Source organism: Penicillium manginii, assembly GCF_028828005.1.
Source record: "Penicillium manginii strain IBT 31320 chromosome Unknown utg000004l:1.0-7231830.0:1.0-7236170.0, whole genome shotgun sequence".
Lineage (NCBI taxonomy): Eukaryota > Fungi > Ascomycota > Eurotiomycetes > Eurotiales > Aspergillaceae > Penicillium > Penicillium manginii.
Window position 1 is genome coordinate 6,352,547 of NW_026643105.1, and position 15,881 is coordinate 6,368,427.

Here is a 15,881-nt window from a genome sequence, read left to right on the forward strand (position 1 = left end):
GCCTGATGTAGGTAGTAATAGTACAAAGAGGGGGACTAGTCACGAAGGACTGAAAATCAAACCTCCAACATTGGAAGGCTTAATCAACAGCCCTACTAGACTGTTAGACTCATTGCCAACCAATAATAATACTAGTATACTTCTTGAGCCTTTTGAGATGCCCAGTTTACTTCTCCCAATATCAATCGCTCGTCTACAGAAAATTTCAAATCTTCAAAGTTCTATAGCATTAAACTGGAATACTTCGAATGCATATCGAATACAGATGAAGCCGATCCTTCTCATCTACTAAGCAAAAGAGGGATGGATCTTACCGCAAGCTCGATCGGAAATTCTCTCCTTCATGAGAGCCTCATAAACATGCGCTGCCCATGAACAACAAACTTGTCTGGTGTCCTTGGGATCAATAATCTCCTCGACGCCAAACGCATTCGCGGTTCGAACAGGATTCATCAGACGCAGATACTCCTCTTCGAGCTCCTTATATCTCTCCTCTTTCTTTCCAATCTTCTCCGCCTCGCGCAGCTCATGTCGGTGCCCGACCTCAATTCCACCGTCCAGTGGCAGGGAGCCCCATTGACCGGAAGGCCAGGCAACCTGCATGACGGGGTCGCGAGACCCAAGCATCACACCTCCTGCAACACCAAATACACGGCGTGTCACCACATTGAAAATCGGCATGGTGGTAGTGTAGTACGTCTTCGCTAACTCCACTCCCCAGCGCATAGTTGCGGTGCGTTCAGCGACGGTACCGATGGCGTAGCCGGCTAGCCAATGTCAGACTTATCTTGGAAAAAACAGTGAGGAAGAGATCGCAAAACTTACGAACGTCAAGGAATTGCAGAATCGGTAGGTTCATGACATCGCACATTTTGAGCAGCCGGGTCAATTTCTGGCTCCCGGCTGCGTCAAGTGCACCGCCGTTTACTTCGCAATTCAGTGAGATCACGCCCACAGGGTGTCCTCCCAAGCGCGCAAGTCCACCGATAGCAGTCCGGCCCCATAGGGCCCCAATCTCAAACCAAGAGCCCTGGTCAACAACCGAAGTGATGATTGTTCGAGGGTTATACATGCGAGCTTGTCGGCGCGGAATGATACTTCGTAGAGCGACATCCTCTCGATCCACAGGATCATCGCATGGAATAATTGGTGGAGCCTCACTCCCGGAATTTGGGAGATATCCCAACACTGTGCGTAGCTGTTCGTAACATTCGGCCTCGTTCGCAGCTAAGTTATCGATCGTTCCATTCATACAATGAACCATGGGGCCACCTAAATCCTGGAAATCCAACCCCTCTTCAAATGTCGCGCCCTCGACAACCTTTGGTCCGGCATTAAAAAGAGCTCCAATGTCTGCTGCCATAACTGAGAAATGACAAGAGACCACTCTGGCGGCTCCAAGGCCGATCTATACCAACCGTTAGTTCCTTGCAGTAAAATAAAGCTTAGCCCTCATCAGTGTGACATACAGCTGGTCCAACAACAGCACCCAAATTAGGAATTCCCATATTCAACTGTTGAATGACTGGCTTGAACGGAGCCACATGGGGTAGATAACTCCACCCTTCCTTCTTGATAGTTGTGACGCTACCACCCCCAGAGCTCCCATCAACAAGCTTGACGACAGGGATCCGGAGCGCAATCGCCAATTTCTCGACGTAGACCGTCTTCCCGGAACTTGCACCATCAGCATGTCCAGAACGAATACTAAAATCGTCCGCCGTAAGCAGAATCTTTCTTCCGCGGAGCATACCCGCCCCTTGAACATTATTGCTCGGAATAAAAGACACGGGCTCCTCGCGCATCGGTGCGGTCTTCTTCCATGTCACAGTTCCGGATACAGAGCCTATCTCGGTGAATGAACCGGGATCAAGAAGTTGCTCGATACGTTCGCGGACCCATAGCTTTCCTGCTTGTTTTTGCCTCACATAGCCTCTGTGGCTGGGATCTGGCGTTGCGGCAATCTTGCGAAGAGCAGCAATTTGACCTAAGACATCGGAATGGTCTGCTGGAAGACGAGATGCTGGGTCTTTCTCCTTTGTATGTTTCTTTGGTGGTTCTGCGGAGAGATGCGAGGTGACTTGATTGAGACGCTGGGTAGCTTGATCGTTGCCATTTGGAGATGACTGCGACAAGTCACTGTCTTTGGTCATGATTGCGATTTCTTTTAAAATAGGACGCTATCGCATAGTATATTTTCGTTAGAAGGGCGAGTACCGGGGTAGTGATTGGAGATTGGGCTCGGACGGGGCTGGTTAAGATGCGTGAGGGGAAATTGAAATCGGGGCTATCCGAGGACCTCGGCGCGTTTTTGCTGTAGTGTTATAAAGAAAAGTAACTCTGAACTGTCCCAACAGGTCTTGTCGCGCCACATACCTGCCTTTTGTACCTCATATAGCTTTCCTTTTTATCGAGAGTCTTCATATATACTAATTTATACTAGCTGAGAGGCTTGTCTGCGATTGTTGCTACCCCGGATTTTGTGACGCCATGTCGTCATCCCCGCATTCACGAACCATCAAGCGATTGCTGGTCGCAAACAGGTGCGTCACCACTAGCCACATTCTATACTCATTAGCATTTATTGATCTCATTCGATAGAGGTGAAATTGCTGTTCGCATATTGCACGCCGCACGGGAACTGCCCGAGCCAGTCGAGATCTTCGCTCTGTACACGTCTGATGATCAGTCGCACTGCGACATCGGACGCCCACACCATGCAATTCAGATCCCAACCGCATCATCATATCTGGATATCTCACTGCTCGTTAATCTAGTACAGAAACACTCAATTGACGCAGTTCACCCGGGGTATGGCTTCCTCAGCGAAAGCGCCGAGTTTGCGCACCGCATGTTCGCAGAGGCGGGGGCTATCGTGATCGGCCCCGGGCCTGAGAATCTTGCACGTACCGGCGATAAGCTTCAAGCAAAGCTTTTGGCCCAAAAGTGTCAAGTCCCTGTGCTTGAAGCTATGGACCAGCCAACAGCCAATGTTGATGAGGCGCGGGCTTTTGCCCATCGGGTCGGGTTTCCTGTCATGATCAAGGCCGTGGACGGTGGTGGTGGGCGGGGAATTCGTCTGGTTCATGAGGACTCGGAGTTGGATAGTAGTATCCAGCGTGCAATTGGTGAATCGCCTTCTCGGTCGGTATTTGTGGAGAAAGCCGCTGTGGATGGATTCCACCATGTTGAGATCCAAGTTATCGGCGATGGCACGGGACAGGTGCGACATCTCTGGGAAAGAGATTGCAGTGTGCAGCGACGCTTTCAAAAAGTCGTGGAATGCGCACCTGCCTTGATGAAAGATAGGGAATTGGTTGCCGAAATCATTGACTCGGCTTTGAAGATGGCTACTGAGATTCGGTATCGCTCGCTGGGAACATTTGAGTTCCTTGTTAATGAGCAGAAGGGAGAATTCTACTTTTTGGAGGTCAATCCACGACTTCAAGTAGAGCATACTATCACAGAGTCTATCAGCGGCTTAGATCTGGTGCAGATGCAGCTTCTGCTAGCACAGGGAGCAACGTTCGAGGATCTTGGCCTAGGCGCGGGGGTCAATTCGAAGACGCCTCCGCCAAACAGCTTTTCAATCCAGGTTCGATTATGTGCTGAGGATCCAAGCAATAATTTTGCTCTGAGTATTGGGAAGGTGACCGAGTTTGTCGTTCCTAGTGGGAATGGGATCCGCGTTGACACCAATGTTAACACTTCCAATGGGAGTGCGTCAGTAGTGGGATCAAACTTCGATAACCTTCTGGCCAAAATCATTCTTACGGCATCTAACTGGGATGCTGTGGTCCGAAAAGCTCAGCGAGTTTTGTCAGATTCGAGAATCTCTGGCGTGAAGACTAACATTGATCTTCTCCGTGGCATCGTCTCCCATCCGGACTTCGTCGCCGGCCAGGTTGACACGCAGTGGTTAGGACTCAAGCTCGACGAAGTCCATCAGTTGGGTAAACGCACCGCAAATACCCTGCACAGTGGTGAAACACTCAGGTCTGTCTCTCAACAATCAGTGTCTCAGGCTGGACTGCCTACTACAAATCTCTTGTTCCGGAAGGGAGACGCGTGGTCCATCACATTGGAGCCACTGGAAAATGGTACCTCTCAAGAATCCGCTAGAGTAGCCCACCACCTCCGTCTCTCCCGTGTGCTTCGAAATGACTTTCCCACTTCCTTGGCGGCTGAGATTGAGTACACAACCCCTACATCTCAGATTGCGATTCCGTATCGAATGCAACTAGAGACCACCTCGACTGCGGCATCGGCTCTTGTATCGTCCACGCACCGACGAGGAGACCCTCAGAATCCCAGACATATTGTGCTACCTCTTTCTGGAAAGCTCATTGAAATTCTTGTTTCCGATGGGGAGAATGTGGTCGAGAATCAAGTGCTGGCCTTTGTCAAACAAATGAAGATGGAACTGGAGGTGCGAAGTCCCAGGGAGGGAAGGGTGGAATGGGTTCATGAAATGGAGGATAAGGAAGAAGATGTGGCCGAGGGAATGCTCCTTGTGGAATTAGATGAACCACAGGAGAAGCACATGCGAGGGAAGCTATGATAGAAGCAGATCAGGTAATATAAGCACATACGTCTCCGATATTGTCAAGGATTGATATTGTCATAAATCTCTGCTTCCTATATCAACTAGCATCATTGGTCTAGTGGTAGAATTCGTCGTTGCCATCGACGAGGCCCGTGTTCGATTCACGGATGATGCATTCTTTTTGATTCACAATCAATCTATTCTTTACCACCTAGAGGCTGGGTACTCATCATTTTGCTCTCCACTTTTTAGCTGCATGATCGTGCTTGACCTTTTTGCCATAACGTAAACTCTATTGCCTTGCTTTGGTGAGGCACGTGGTTTTCGATCGACGTCACCGCTCATTACTTTACTTCTCTTGGCCCAATCGACTCTCCAACCCCAACCCATAGCAGGCATGGAAGACTTGAATCTCTACATTCTGACAGCGAACTGTGCGAGGGATCGTATCGATGTGGATCTATTCGCAAATCACTTTTTCGATCCCCTCACGAAGGTAGGGCGGGGTACTAGCGCTCCAGAGCTGATCGTGCTCTCTCTTCAAGAAATAGCCCCCATCGCCTATTCTTTTCTAGGGGGGGTCATATCTGATTCCCTACTTCGATGCCTTTGTTCAGGCCGTCAAACAAGCTACTGCGAAGCAATTTAATGAGTCCTACGAAAGTGTGGTGAAGGACCATACGGGTATGACCGGTTTGATGGTTTTCGCCCGCGCCGATGTCACAGACAGGATATCCAGTATTGACACTGCGCACGTTGGGTTCGGATTTCAAGAGATGGGCAATAAGGGCGCCGTTGGGGCTCGTCTAGGGTATGTGGTGGACGACCATTCGGCCAAAACGGTGGACTTGACCTTTGTGGCGGCGCATCTGGCTCCCATGGAGGATGCACTGGAGCAGAGAAATATGGACTGGCAGAGTATCGTCGAACGCCTTGTCTTCTCACAGCAGCCCTCTTCGAGCAGTGAGATCAAACATGGTGGGCCCGATGAGGGAACAGATGAGAACGCCGCGCTACTCGGGGAGCACCGATCACCAGATCAATCGGAGAGCAACCGCAGGGATCTGTATGCGCCAAATTCCTACCTTTTTCTGGCAGGAGACCTGAACTACCGCACGTCAGATGTCGGACCGTCCAAGACTGATGTACTCCGGTTTCCTCGCCGGCTGGTCAATCGCGAGGATACCACGCACTATTCCCACCTCCTCAAGGAGGACCAACTGATGCGGGAGATGCGCCAGGGCAAGAGTTTCCATGGGCTCTCAGAAGCGCCCATTGACTTCCCCCCAACATACAAATACTCCGATGCGGCCCGCCAAGCGGCTCGGCTTGGAGTCGACAGTGGAGATGCCGAATGGGAGTGGTCGAGCCACCGTTGGCCCAGTTGGTGCGACCGTATTCTCTTTCTGGACACGCCGTCTTGGGCTGGCCAAGATTCCTGTGATCGACGGGTCAAACCTCACACGTACGACGCGCTCCCTCTGTTTCCCCAGTCAGACCATCGCCCTGTCGCGCTGGCCGTGTCTGTGCCTCTCCCTCCATCTTTGCGGCACACACCCTCGTCCGAATCAAATCACATGAGCCCCTCCCCCCGAAGGGTGGCTCCATTCTCAATCGACCCTCACTGGAGGTCTCGGCGGGATACTGCCCGGCGGAAGGAGGTGGCGGTGGGATTGCTGGCCTACCTGGGCTTGACCTGGGAAGGGAACGGACTGCTTCTTGCATCGACAATCGGAATCATCGGTGCATGGGTAGTGCTTCGTTCGTTGTGGGATGTGTGAGCGAACGATGCGACGCAGCTGTATGGCATTTCGGGACTCTGGCTCTTTTAGAGAAGATCACAATAATATGACTCCTTTCTTTTTTTTCGACAAGGGTGTGACATTGTAAACGATCTTGCAGGCCTCGGTACCGGCCGAAGGGCAAGAGGTACAAAGCGTCAGCAGCCTCCAAAAGCCCTTCAAGCCTCCAGCCGCGGGTCAAATGACGTCCATCAGATAACCCTCTCTTTCCACCACATTTCCACGCCAGTCCGCATCAGTCCACATCTTTCCACATCCAGCGACGGGCCGAAGGAAGGGAGAGGTAGTGCAGGGTTCACTAGTGGCCGATTTTCCAAGATTTCCCTCGCCTCAAAATGGTCACATGAGGCGGTCCCAAATGGTCTGGCCGCATCGCCGGCTGTTTGGTGGCTGGGGTTGCGGAGGCATGAGGTCACCGGTATTCGCTGCCGGCTACATACCATACCACCCAGGCCCCCAAGTGGTCCGGAGCTCAGAATTGCGCGCTTGTCATCAGCCTGGCTGCAGTGTCGGCCTGATTTCTGCTGTCGTAGTAAGGTTTACAGGCCCCGGTCACACGGGAGGAGTGTGACTGTCCAGACGCCCAGGCTGCGGCGGTCCAGATTCAGAGGCTCGTGTTCCACCACCCGCCTTCTGCGCCTTCGATCGTCTTCTAGACTCTCCATATCTCTCAATTCTGCCTCGGTCTATACCTCTTCTGCGCTCTCCGCTGTTATCCGTCGTCTCCATTCTTGGGCTGGTACGGCTCTTTTGGTGCCTGACCCGCTTCGTCGACACGTTCTTTTGCGGTCCGCGACATCCGATTTACGGGTCTCTGCTGGATAAACACTGAATATTGTCATATGAATGAGTGTGCAGTATGCAGACATACTAAAATCATCAGTTCAGTCATTTTTGACATGCATCTCGGAGGTGAGGTGGCGTTGAAGGAGAGGGCCAATGCAGACCGAACTCCACGGAGTGCCGTCGCTACCGTAAGATTTCCAAGCGCAGAGCCGTAAGCTACCTGAGCTAGTCAAGTGACCTAGACTGAGCTTAATGCCTTGGGAGTACATTGGATAGTCTACGTTCCCTCCCGATTGCCGTTTCCAAGCTGTGCGACACGCGGTGCTGACGAAACCGTAATTTGCCATGGCTGGGCAGGCGGGGCATTAAGCAACAAAGAAAGTAGAGAGAAAGAAGGATGTTTAGAAAGAAAGGGGACAGTCATCCGAGAGTTTCAGCTATCAGTCAGTACTCTATACTCCGTACAGTGCACAATACAGGTTTTAGCGGCAATTATACCCTAAAGCTATCAGGTGGCAAAATCGCCGTCAAGCTTTATCGAGTGCCGGAGCTGTCAGAAGATGGCATTGCCTAGGCCTTGGGCTAAAAGGACGGAAGACCGATCTCCAGAGGTGTACTCCGTACCTTGGTTTCCGTTCCCTTTTTTTCTTTCTTTTTCCTCTGCATTTTTTTTTCCCGGATGGCTCCACCTCCAATCACAAATAACAGAAGTGACGAGCTAATTGATCTACGCCGAGCAGAGAAGCTGGCACTGGCAGGGCTGACCAACCCAAGGCAAGTCTGCTGGTCATGCCAATGCTAATGCAAATGCAGCAAATGCGAATACCAATTAATACCAATGCGCAGGGCTCGGAAAGGTGCAGCCCTGGACGTGACCAAGACAGGCGTGCAAACCATTGGCAAACAGACCCGAACGGGTTAATCCACCAGAGCTAAGCAGACTAATGCGCGCGGTGGGGATTCCCAGTTTTCCAGAACACTGCCCGATGCGCATGTCCAAACTCAGGCTTGGGCTAAGGATTAGGCTTAGGCTCAGACTCGGATTCAGACTCGAATCCTGGCAGGATCGCGCAAGTTACAGAATACGGACACGCTCTCGTGTTAGGGCATCAACTCGAAACAGTTGGAAATGACGGGAATTGAACGCGGGAAGAGCCCCCCCTCTGTGCCCCTTTTTAGGGGGGGGGCTCTCGACTCGACTCACCTTTACTCTACACTCTACGGAGTACACTTAACACAGGATCCTCGACAGTCCTCTCCCACCAAGGATTGAACTGCCACGTCGGCACTTTGGACCGCTCGTTCACTCCGGCACTCAATCTGAGGCACGGGCAACGTTGGACAGTTGGAGATTTGGAGCTAGGAGACCCCCCCCCTCGGTGTATGGAATTCAGTCAGCTGTTCAGAGCTCCACCGGGTCCCTGCAATCAACCATCACGACGGGCTGTGAGTCCAGTACGATCCGGACCAGCGCGCGCATTCTTTTCTTGCCAGTCTTTGCTGCCATTGGTCCACCCCTTCTATTCGACAGGGCGTCATGCATCAACGACCAGCATCTAAGCCGATCAGAAACCCGCATTGCCGGGTCGAAAGGAGGGGATCGACCGATCTGCCCTGGTGTGCGAACGGAGCCCACCTGGCCAAAGTACGGGACGTGTCACTGACAGCGCGGAGATGACAGAAATACGGAGGATGTGCAGTTGCAGAGGACAAAGGACTATAAGCAATACTTAATTCAGTACTCTATAACTAGCAGTAGCCAGCACCAGTATCAGTAACAGTACCAGTACTTATTGGTACTCCATAGTCGAAGAAATATCCAAGCTAGACAGATTGGGAAATAGTAATCAGAAAACGAATCAATCAGAGAGGAGAGAAAAAAACAAATGGGAAAATAATAAGAAATATCCGAAGGAGAGAAACAGGGGGGGGGGAGGATAGAAAAAATAATAATAATAATCCCAAAAAAAAAAAAACTGGAGCTAACAACCCCAGTCTACAAACGGCTTCAGACCGTAAACCCGTAACAATGGAACCCTAAAAATTCTAGTCCATTTCCTTTTTCCATTTTCATTTTTTAAAATTTCCTCCTTTTTTGTTAGAAAATGGCAGCTTGAGCCTCTTGAGATATAAACCCCCCCCTATTACCCACCTTCCACGACTCCGTTCTATTTTCCCCTACACCATACTATTCACTAGAACCTTCACTTCAACTTCACTACTATACCTACCCTACTGGTACTACTCGTGAATATTACTAGTACTTCAGAGAACTTTCCACCTTTTCTCTCCACGACGTCATCTCTCCCAATTTTTAAAGTTCCAAGCCTGCTTAGCTTCGAATTTCCTTCCCCTTTCGGATATTTCTTTTAAAGATCAAAGAGGTTCCCATCCCCTCATCCGCAACCGCGACTTTCTTCACCTCCGCACGTCTCCCGCGATCTTTCTTCTCTTCTCTTCTGCTCAACACGCCACTGAAGTTTCTTCGCAACCACGCTACAACAACCTCGGTCTATTCTACGACTCCAATTTTACTCCATACCCATTCACCTCAACCACAACCATCACTATGTACTCCTGCGCAAACCAGCCCCGCGGCTGCCGAGGCCGCGTCAACCGTCAAGGAAGCAAGTGCTCGGACTGTGTGGTACGTGTTAACAATCTATGCGCGACGCCCACGGGCACCCTTGCAACCAAGCATTCTGGGGCGCAAATAATGAGGCAAATGGCAAATGTATCCTAACTACTTCCAGACTCTCAACCTTCGACGTCCAGCGTCCGCCTCCCCCTTTGCCCAACCTCGCGACTACAAGCGCGTGCTGCCTTCAGACCGCCTCAGTGCAGTCTTCAAGGCTGAGGACCTCGAGCTGTAGAGGGTCAACTCACCCCTCTCTGGAACCACGGCTTGCTTCACTCGCCATGCTCCTCCGGATACAAAAGGGTGACTACTGGGCTAAGGACCTTTCCGGACTGGTTTCCGCGGAATTTCCGCTCATCCCATCCCATCTACATTTCGTCTTCTCATAATGCATCTACCGGGCGTTTGTCGACTTTACCCACACAGCGGCTCTCATCTTCCTGCGTTCTCATTTTTCACGTCTCTCGCTACATCGGGACTAAATGCATGTCCCCCGGCGCAAACCCAATCTCTCTCACACAAACACAACTACACGAAGGAAAGAAATCCCCTACATCAACGCGAGATGTACTTCCTTCCTTTCCACTCGCTTCCGAGTTGACGGGCAACTGAAGCAATGACGGTCGTTCTGATTCTGATCTCTTATCTGCATGGAGGATAGATCTATCTGTTTTCTCCCGGGTCTCTTTTTATGCATGGCTACCATGGAAATCTGCCACTGGCGGGCAGTGGCGCGAATGGTGATCGATCGGTGATCGATCTTCTTTTTCCTTCCGTTTCCTTTTTTTTCCCCTTGCGCATGAGTTCGTTCATATCTCACCGGGCTTCTTTTTTATTATCTTTAACTTTCTCTGTGTGTCTTTTCTATGCTCACTTCTTTGCTTCCGCGATGCCATACCCCCCATTCTGCGATTTAATGCTTTACCGGTTCCCCATGATCACCCATGATCCTTTTCCCTAGGATAGTCTTCCACTAGTTTAGATACCTGCATCATACATGCATGAATGCACTGTCTCTAAACATGACTCTACTTCTGTCCTTCGCTCCGCCTCTCTTTTACTCCGCACTCTAATTTGACCGTTGTAAACCATGTCGTCACGGCTCAGGTGGACTTCACAGCCTGGAAAGATCACAGGATCCATGGCATCCATGTCAGACGTTTCGGTGACTGCACATCTAGAACGACCTATCAGTCGATCCCAGCCCCCAAGAACTAAATTTATCCAAGCAGCCGCAAACTTAGATCCTTCGGCTATCACCTAGCATGTGGAACTTTGGAACACGCATCTTCCTTCTCAGACACTGAAAGGTTTCATACAAGCGGCCAAGCGGCCAAGAGACCAACCCCCCCCCCCCACGTTCCATATTCGTCATCGTGCAGCCAATACAAGGATGCGCCTGATCCATGTCGGGGTCGGGAGTTGGGGGCCGGGGATCGGGCATCGGGGCTCGGATTCTAACGGCCCCCATCGCCATCGCCGCACGCCGTCGCCCTCAGCTGCCACGAGTCTTTGAGTGGAGCCTCGAGCTGAAAAAAAAGGGTAGGGCGAAAAAGAATAAAATATACTCAAAAGGGAAAGACGATTCAAATCAGCCTTGGAAGCTTTTTAGTTTGCTTTTGAGGCTGGGCACTAGGCAACGGCCGTAGGATCTTTCTCAGCTTACGACCGTTTTTGGGTGGACATTGATTTGTCCGGATATCTCGGTATCTTTACGTAGTACCCCGAATTGACTACCTTATGCAGCAGGCAGTGTTCTGGCTGGTAATTACTCCTTATGGAGTAGTGCTGTAGAAGGGGCCAACATTGGGGCTAAAACAACCACGGGACACTTTCAAGGCTGACACAAAACCGGATACGAAGTAGATAGACTATATTTAAGAAAAAGAAGAGTAAAAAGAAAGTCATAAATCGGATTATACTTTAGTCTCGTACCGCGCATTCTAGAAGATTGGAACAACCGAGGCGCGTTTCAGCCTTCAGCCCTGAAGCGCTTCTGGACGCGACTAGCGACTTTAATCTATCTGACATCTACCCTAGAACCCACAATCTAATCAATCCAATCAAACATGCATTCGGAAGTTATCCAAATTTGAAGTGATGGGAGAGAAGCAGATCTAATTAGCCATATGATTTGATTATTTCTTCGTATTGGCAGGTTAATTAATTAGGGCCGTTGATAATTTCCTCTCATCGCAGTCTGAGCTCACATTCTTCTGTCCGCCACACGCCCTCATTTTGCTTCAGAATTCCTTAGAATCTTCCTTGGGCCGCACAAAACATCAGAGCCCAGCCCCTTACTAGAATAGGCTTGAGGGTTTGAGGATTGCTGCGAACCACCCCGATCCCGATCACCTTTGAAACACCCCCCACCCATTGGCACGCTCTGTACGGAGTATTGCGTGCATTCACGTGGTGTTTGATCTTCGCCCAATGCTACAGTCCCGGGACAAAGTGTCAAACGCCCTTGCATTTGAGGGTCGATGCTTGAAATTGCAATCATTCAATGTGCAGGGTAGAGTGGGTGTGGGGATTTCTTTTTTCCGTATTTTTCATCAAAGTTGGAGAGAAAGTTCATTAAGTCATAGGTAGGTCTTTAATTTACGCCATTCAACTCGTCGGTCCTCCCGAGATGAGTCTGATTGCATTTTGATTCAGTTTGCCGAGTTTTGATTCAGATTTGGGTTGCGTGCTAACTTGAAGAGACTTTTGTCTCTCATTGTTGGTCCGGCCGTCGGTTCCCTCCATCCTGACGGGTTCAAGTTCTTATTCCAAGACATATCCCACTTAGATCCCACTGTGGCTGCCTGGTTCCTATGGATATGACACAAGTACTTCTCGTTCCTGGACCAGGTGACCATCCCCACACCGTCCAACTTGGGATGCTTGGCTCTGCTCTGTTCTGCTCTGTTCTACTCTATTCTACTCTACTCCGTACGTGGTTCAGAGAGCGAAACAGTGAGAGCAGTGGATTGCTGATCCCCAATTCATTATGATCTAAAACACTAGACCGTGGGGCTCCCCCGTCACTCTTTTCCTTCCTGTGCTTTTTTTTTTCCGAGTATTCGCTTCCGCCCCCTTTTTTTCCCTCGCTGGCCTTGCGACAAGTGGCTGCCCCGCTCAGCCACAGTCCGATCAGTTCGCTGTTTCAGGATGGACTGTGGGGATGGAAATACGTCTCCACATCCTTCTTCAGGGCACCATAATTGGTAAGATGTCATGGTGATCGTTTGGATCGTTGGCGCTGGGTTTGTCGGTGTGTGGCTTGGGACCTCGCGGATCTCCAAGCTTGTATGGAATTACGGGGTTCAACGGTCATGCCATTACATGAACTATTGTATTTTTTGGGAGTGTAGTTTACGATTTCGATTTCGATTTCGATTGGGATTTGCGAAACCTTCCCCGGTGGTCAATTTTGAATTTTCGAATCGAACCTTCGAGACGTAGATGCGGATTGCTCTGCATCCACTATTGCATTGTGTCATGCAGATGGGACTAAACATCCCTGTTCGTGACGTCCTCGCCTGGGGCCGTCTCATCCAGATACAGTAGAAATTTTGTGTATCCATTCACATCACCTCCAGTAAACAGGCCAATGTGCTTGGGCTTTCGCTCGCACCGGGTGGAGTCGCCAATGGTCCGCACAATCCCCTGATCTCCCACTGGTGGCCGCAACCCTGGGGTTGGGCCGCGAAACGACCCTGCCTTTCGGCTGGCGATGAGCCCATCCTGTAATCTCGGTCTGAGAAAAAGATGCGAGGCCCCTGGCCCTGCCTGTCACATATGTATGCCTAAGTGGGCCAAGGGGCCATTCGGAGAATTCTTTTCGGCTTTTCTGCCGTCTGTCTCGTGAATTGGGCCCCTCTTGTTATCAAATCGGTTACTACTCCTCCATACAGAGTACTGTACATAAACTGGCCATCTGGCAACAATGATCCTGGGAATTTCATGTTGATTTCTTTGGTGGATCTCGGCAATTCCTTCGTGCATGGGTTAGTTCAACTAAACGGACCCCATAGTTTTACTAGGTGAACTTAACTATCTATTTACAGCAAGTGCAGCGAGGCGTATACTAACTACTACTAGGTAGTAAGTAGTACTATTATGTGCCAATTCGACTGACTTCTGGACAATAATATAGGGAATTCTATGCCATGGTGTGTTTTGGGTGAATCTATGGTCACTCTTCGAGTCGATACTAGACAAGGATCTACGCCCGTGGCTGTCTTTAAGAAAGACAAATACTACTACTAATACGCTCAAGTCAACAACATTAATTTAACCAGACCGACTAGGTAAATGGCATGATTAACACTTATCCATCAAAGTGAGTATTTATCGAATTCGTCTCGTCGTCTACCATCGATCTCCTATCCAGGTAGCATCTCCCGGCATACCCACTGTGATGTTTTAGTATGCAGTGTCCAATATCGCGCATCCTCATCTGGTGTTTTATTTTTCTCCGGCTCGCTGGAAAGCCTTCCAAGTTCTTCAAAGACCACAATCTGGTCTCTCATGTATTGATCAAGCGGCGACCGCTTCTTGTGGCTCTCGCTGGCTCCGAGCCCTGAAATCTCATCAATGAACCCCTGAACACAGCCTTCGATGAAATCATCGATATGCTCCATATCTGTACGGTTGTTTTGACTTGAGCCCTTCTTGTCCTTCTTGTGTTTGCTTCTTCCTGGCAGCTTTGCGTTGGGCTTCGCTCGAGTGGTTCCAAGAGCATCGTACCCAATCTTGAACCCCTCCCTGGTATCTGCCACCAGCAGTATATAGAATCTGGAAGCATGAGATGTGGGTTCGGATTGAGCCAAAGTGATAGGAACATGGTCACCATAATCGTCGTTATCAAGGAGTTCTTGGTCGAATAAAGATGGGTCAAGCTTCTTAAGACTCTTCCGTAGGGTACGGCGAATTTCTCTCTCGCAGTAATGGCGAATGCCTTGTCGCTGCCCTTTCCTGTCCACTTCTGACATAGGGACGTCGGGTGCTAGGATAGTGATATCGACCCTCGTGATCTTCCCGCGATCATATACCATGAGGTTGATGGGAGGGAACGAAGGCAATTTCGCTGAAGGATCTAATGGGCTTATGTGGAAACTGACAGATCCCATATCGACGACACCATTTGACCACCCACGTTTATGTAAAATGACTTCTGCAGATGGGAGTCCCAATTTCTTGAAGTTCGGCAGCATCACCTGCGTGGCATAGTCGTAGGTTGGGGAATTGGTCCCATTGGTGCCGCCCGTGATATTAACTCGGATCTTCTCAATGCCAGGTTGCGATCCGACCCATAGCAGATATGGATAAATAGCCTGGAATATGAGAAAGACTGAGCCAGGTGTTGATAGAATGATGTTGTATTCGGGCTTCGGTGAGACGCTGGATAATGGAACCAGAATTGGGTTTGGAACTGCGGGTACGTCTGTAGCTGACTGCTCTTTTTCAAACACTGGGGGCTCAAAGGTCACAATCTGCGATCCCACTTGTCCCCCCGTAACTTTGCTCCCGCTGATATCTCCCAATAATTTGACGGCTGCCGCATGTGATGCTTTCAGCCCAGTTTTTCCCCCACGGTTTCCGCGCACATGATCAATTGTGACTGGGCGACCGGTAAGGGCAGCCAGAGCTAGTGCATTGCGGACTAGTTGCCCGCCTCCCTCAAGGGTTCGTCCATCGAGCGTGATGTGGCGGGGCGATCGCTGTGGGGGAGCTGCCCCACCGGCACTAGAATCTTGGGCTGTCATGGAATGAATGAATGGCCTGCGAAGGATATTATATTGGATTGAAATATTCCTTCGTAGGAGCGCATTCATAGCGGATCGCACTGGTCTAATATGTCAGTTCCTTTCAATTCAGTTTCTGCTGCACTGCCCTAAGTCTCAGTTGAGTCAGGGACTAAGGGTGACTCACCGTCCAATTAGGGCTAGATCAGATCGTAAAATGGTAAACATGCAGATGGGCAGGGATGCATGCATGATTACCATTGCATACTGATACCTTAAGGTAGCTGAACACGATACCCCAAGATAGCGAAGTCCTGCCATCACGTGTCTGTATAGTCGATAGCTCCTTCCACATCTGCTTTCACTTCTTCAATCTG

The 15,881-nt window shown here is 50.2% G+C and overlaps 5 protein-coding genes across 5 annotated transcripts; 3 read left to right on the forward strand and 2 right to left on the reverse strand.

Moving 5' to 3' along the window:
- Positions 1-288: 288 nt before the first annotated feature.
- On the reverse strand, positions 289-2,153 carry N7533_006080 (uncharacterized protein; the record flags this gene model as incomplete). The annotated part of the gene is made up of 3 exons (XM_057102730.1): positions 289-767; positions 826-1,408; positions 1,470-2,153. 3 exons carry the CDS (start codon positions 2,151-2,153, stop codon positions 289-291), a joined length of 1,746 nt encoding a protein of 581 aa, XP_056962360.1.
- Positions 2,154-2,490: 337 nt separating this feature from the next.
- N7533_006081 (putative pyruvate carboxylase) lies at positions 2,491-4,561 on the forward strand (the record flags this gene model as incomplete). Its single annotated transcript, XM_057102731.1, has 2 exons — positions 2,491-2,543; positions 2,602-4,561. 2 exons carry the CDS (start codon positions 2,491-2,493, stop codon positions 4,559-4,561), a joined length of 2,013 nt encoding a protein of 670 aa, XP_056962361.1.
- Positions 4,562-4,943: 382 nt separating this feature from the next.
- N7533_006082 (putative inositol 5-phosphatase) lies at positions 4,944-6,327 on the forward strand (the record flags this gene model as incomplete). The annotated part of the gene is made up of 2 exons (XM_057102732.1): positions 4,944-5,042; positions 5,122-6,327. 2 exons carry the CDS (start codon positions 4,944-4,946, stop codon positions 6,325-6,327), a joined length of 1,305 nt encoding a protein of 434 aa, XP_056962362.1.
- Positions 6,328-9,703: 3,376 nt separating this feature from the next.
- On the forward strand, positions 9,704-10,007 carry N7533_006083 (uncharacterized protein; the record flags this gene model as incomplete). Its single annotated transcript, XM_057102733.1, has 2 exons — positions 9,704-9,781; positions 9,888-10,007. The coding sequence occupies 2 exons, from the start codon at positions 9,704-9,706 to the stop codon at positions 10,005-10,007; spliced, it is 198 nt and encodes a 65-aa protein (XP_056962363.1).
- Positions 10,008-14,142: 4,135 nt separating this feature from the next.
- Positions 14,143-15,525, reverse strand: N7533_006084 (putative RNA 3'-terminal phosphate cyclase; the record flags this gene model as incomplete). The annotated part of the gene is made up of 1 exon (XM_057102734.1): positions 14,143-15,525. The coding sequence occupies one exon, from the start codon at positions 15,523-15,525 to the stop codon at positions 14,143-14,145; it is 1,383 nt and encodes a 460-aa protein (XP_056962364.1).
- Positions 15,526-15,881: the final 356 nt, after the last annotated feature.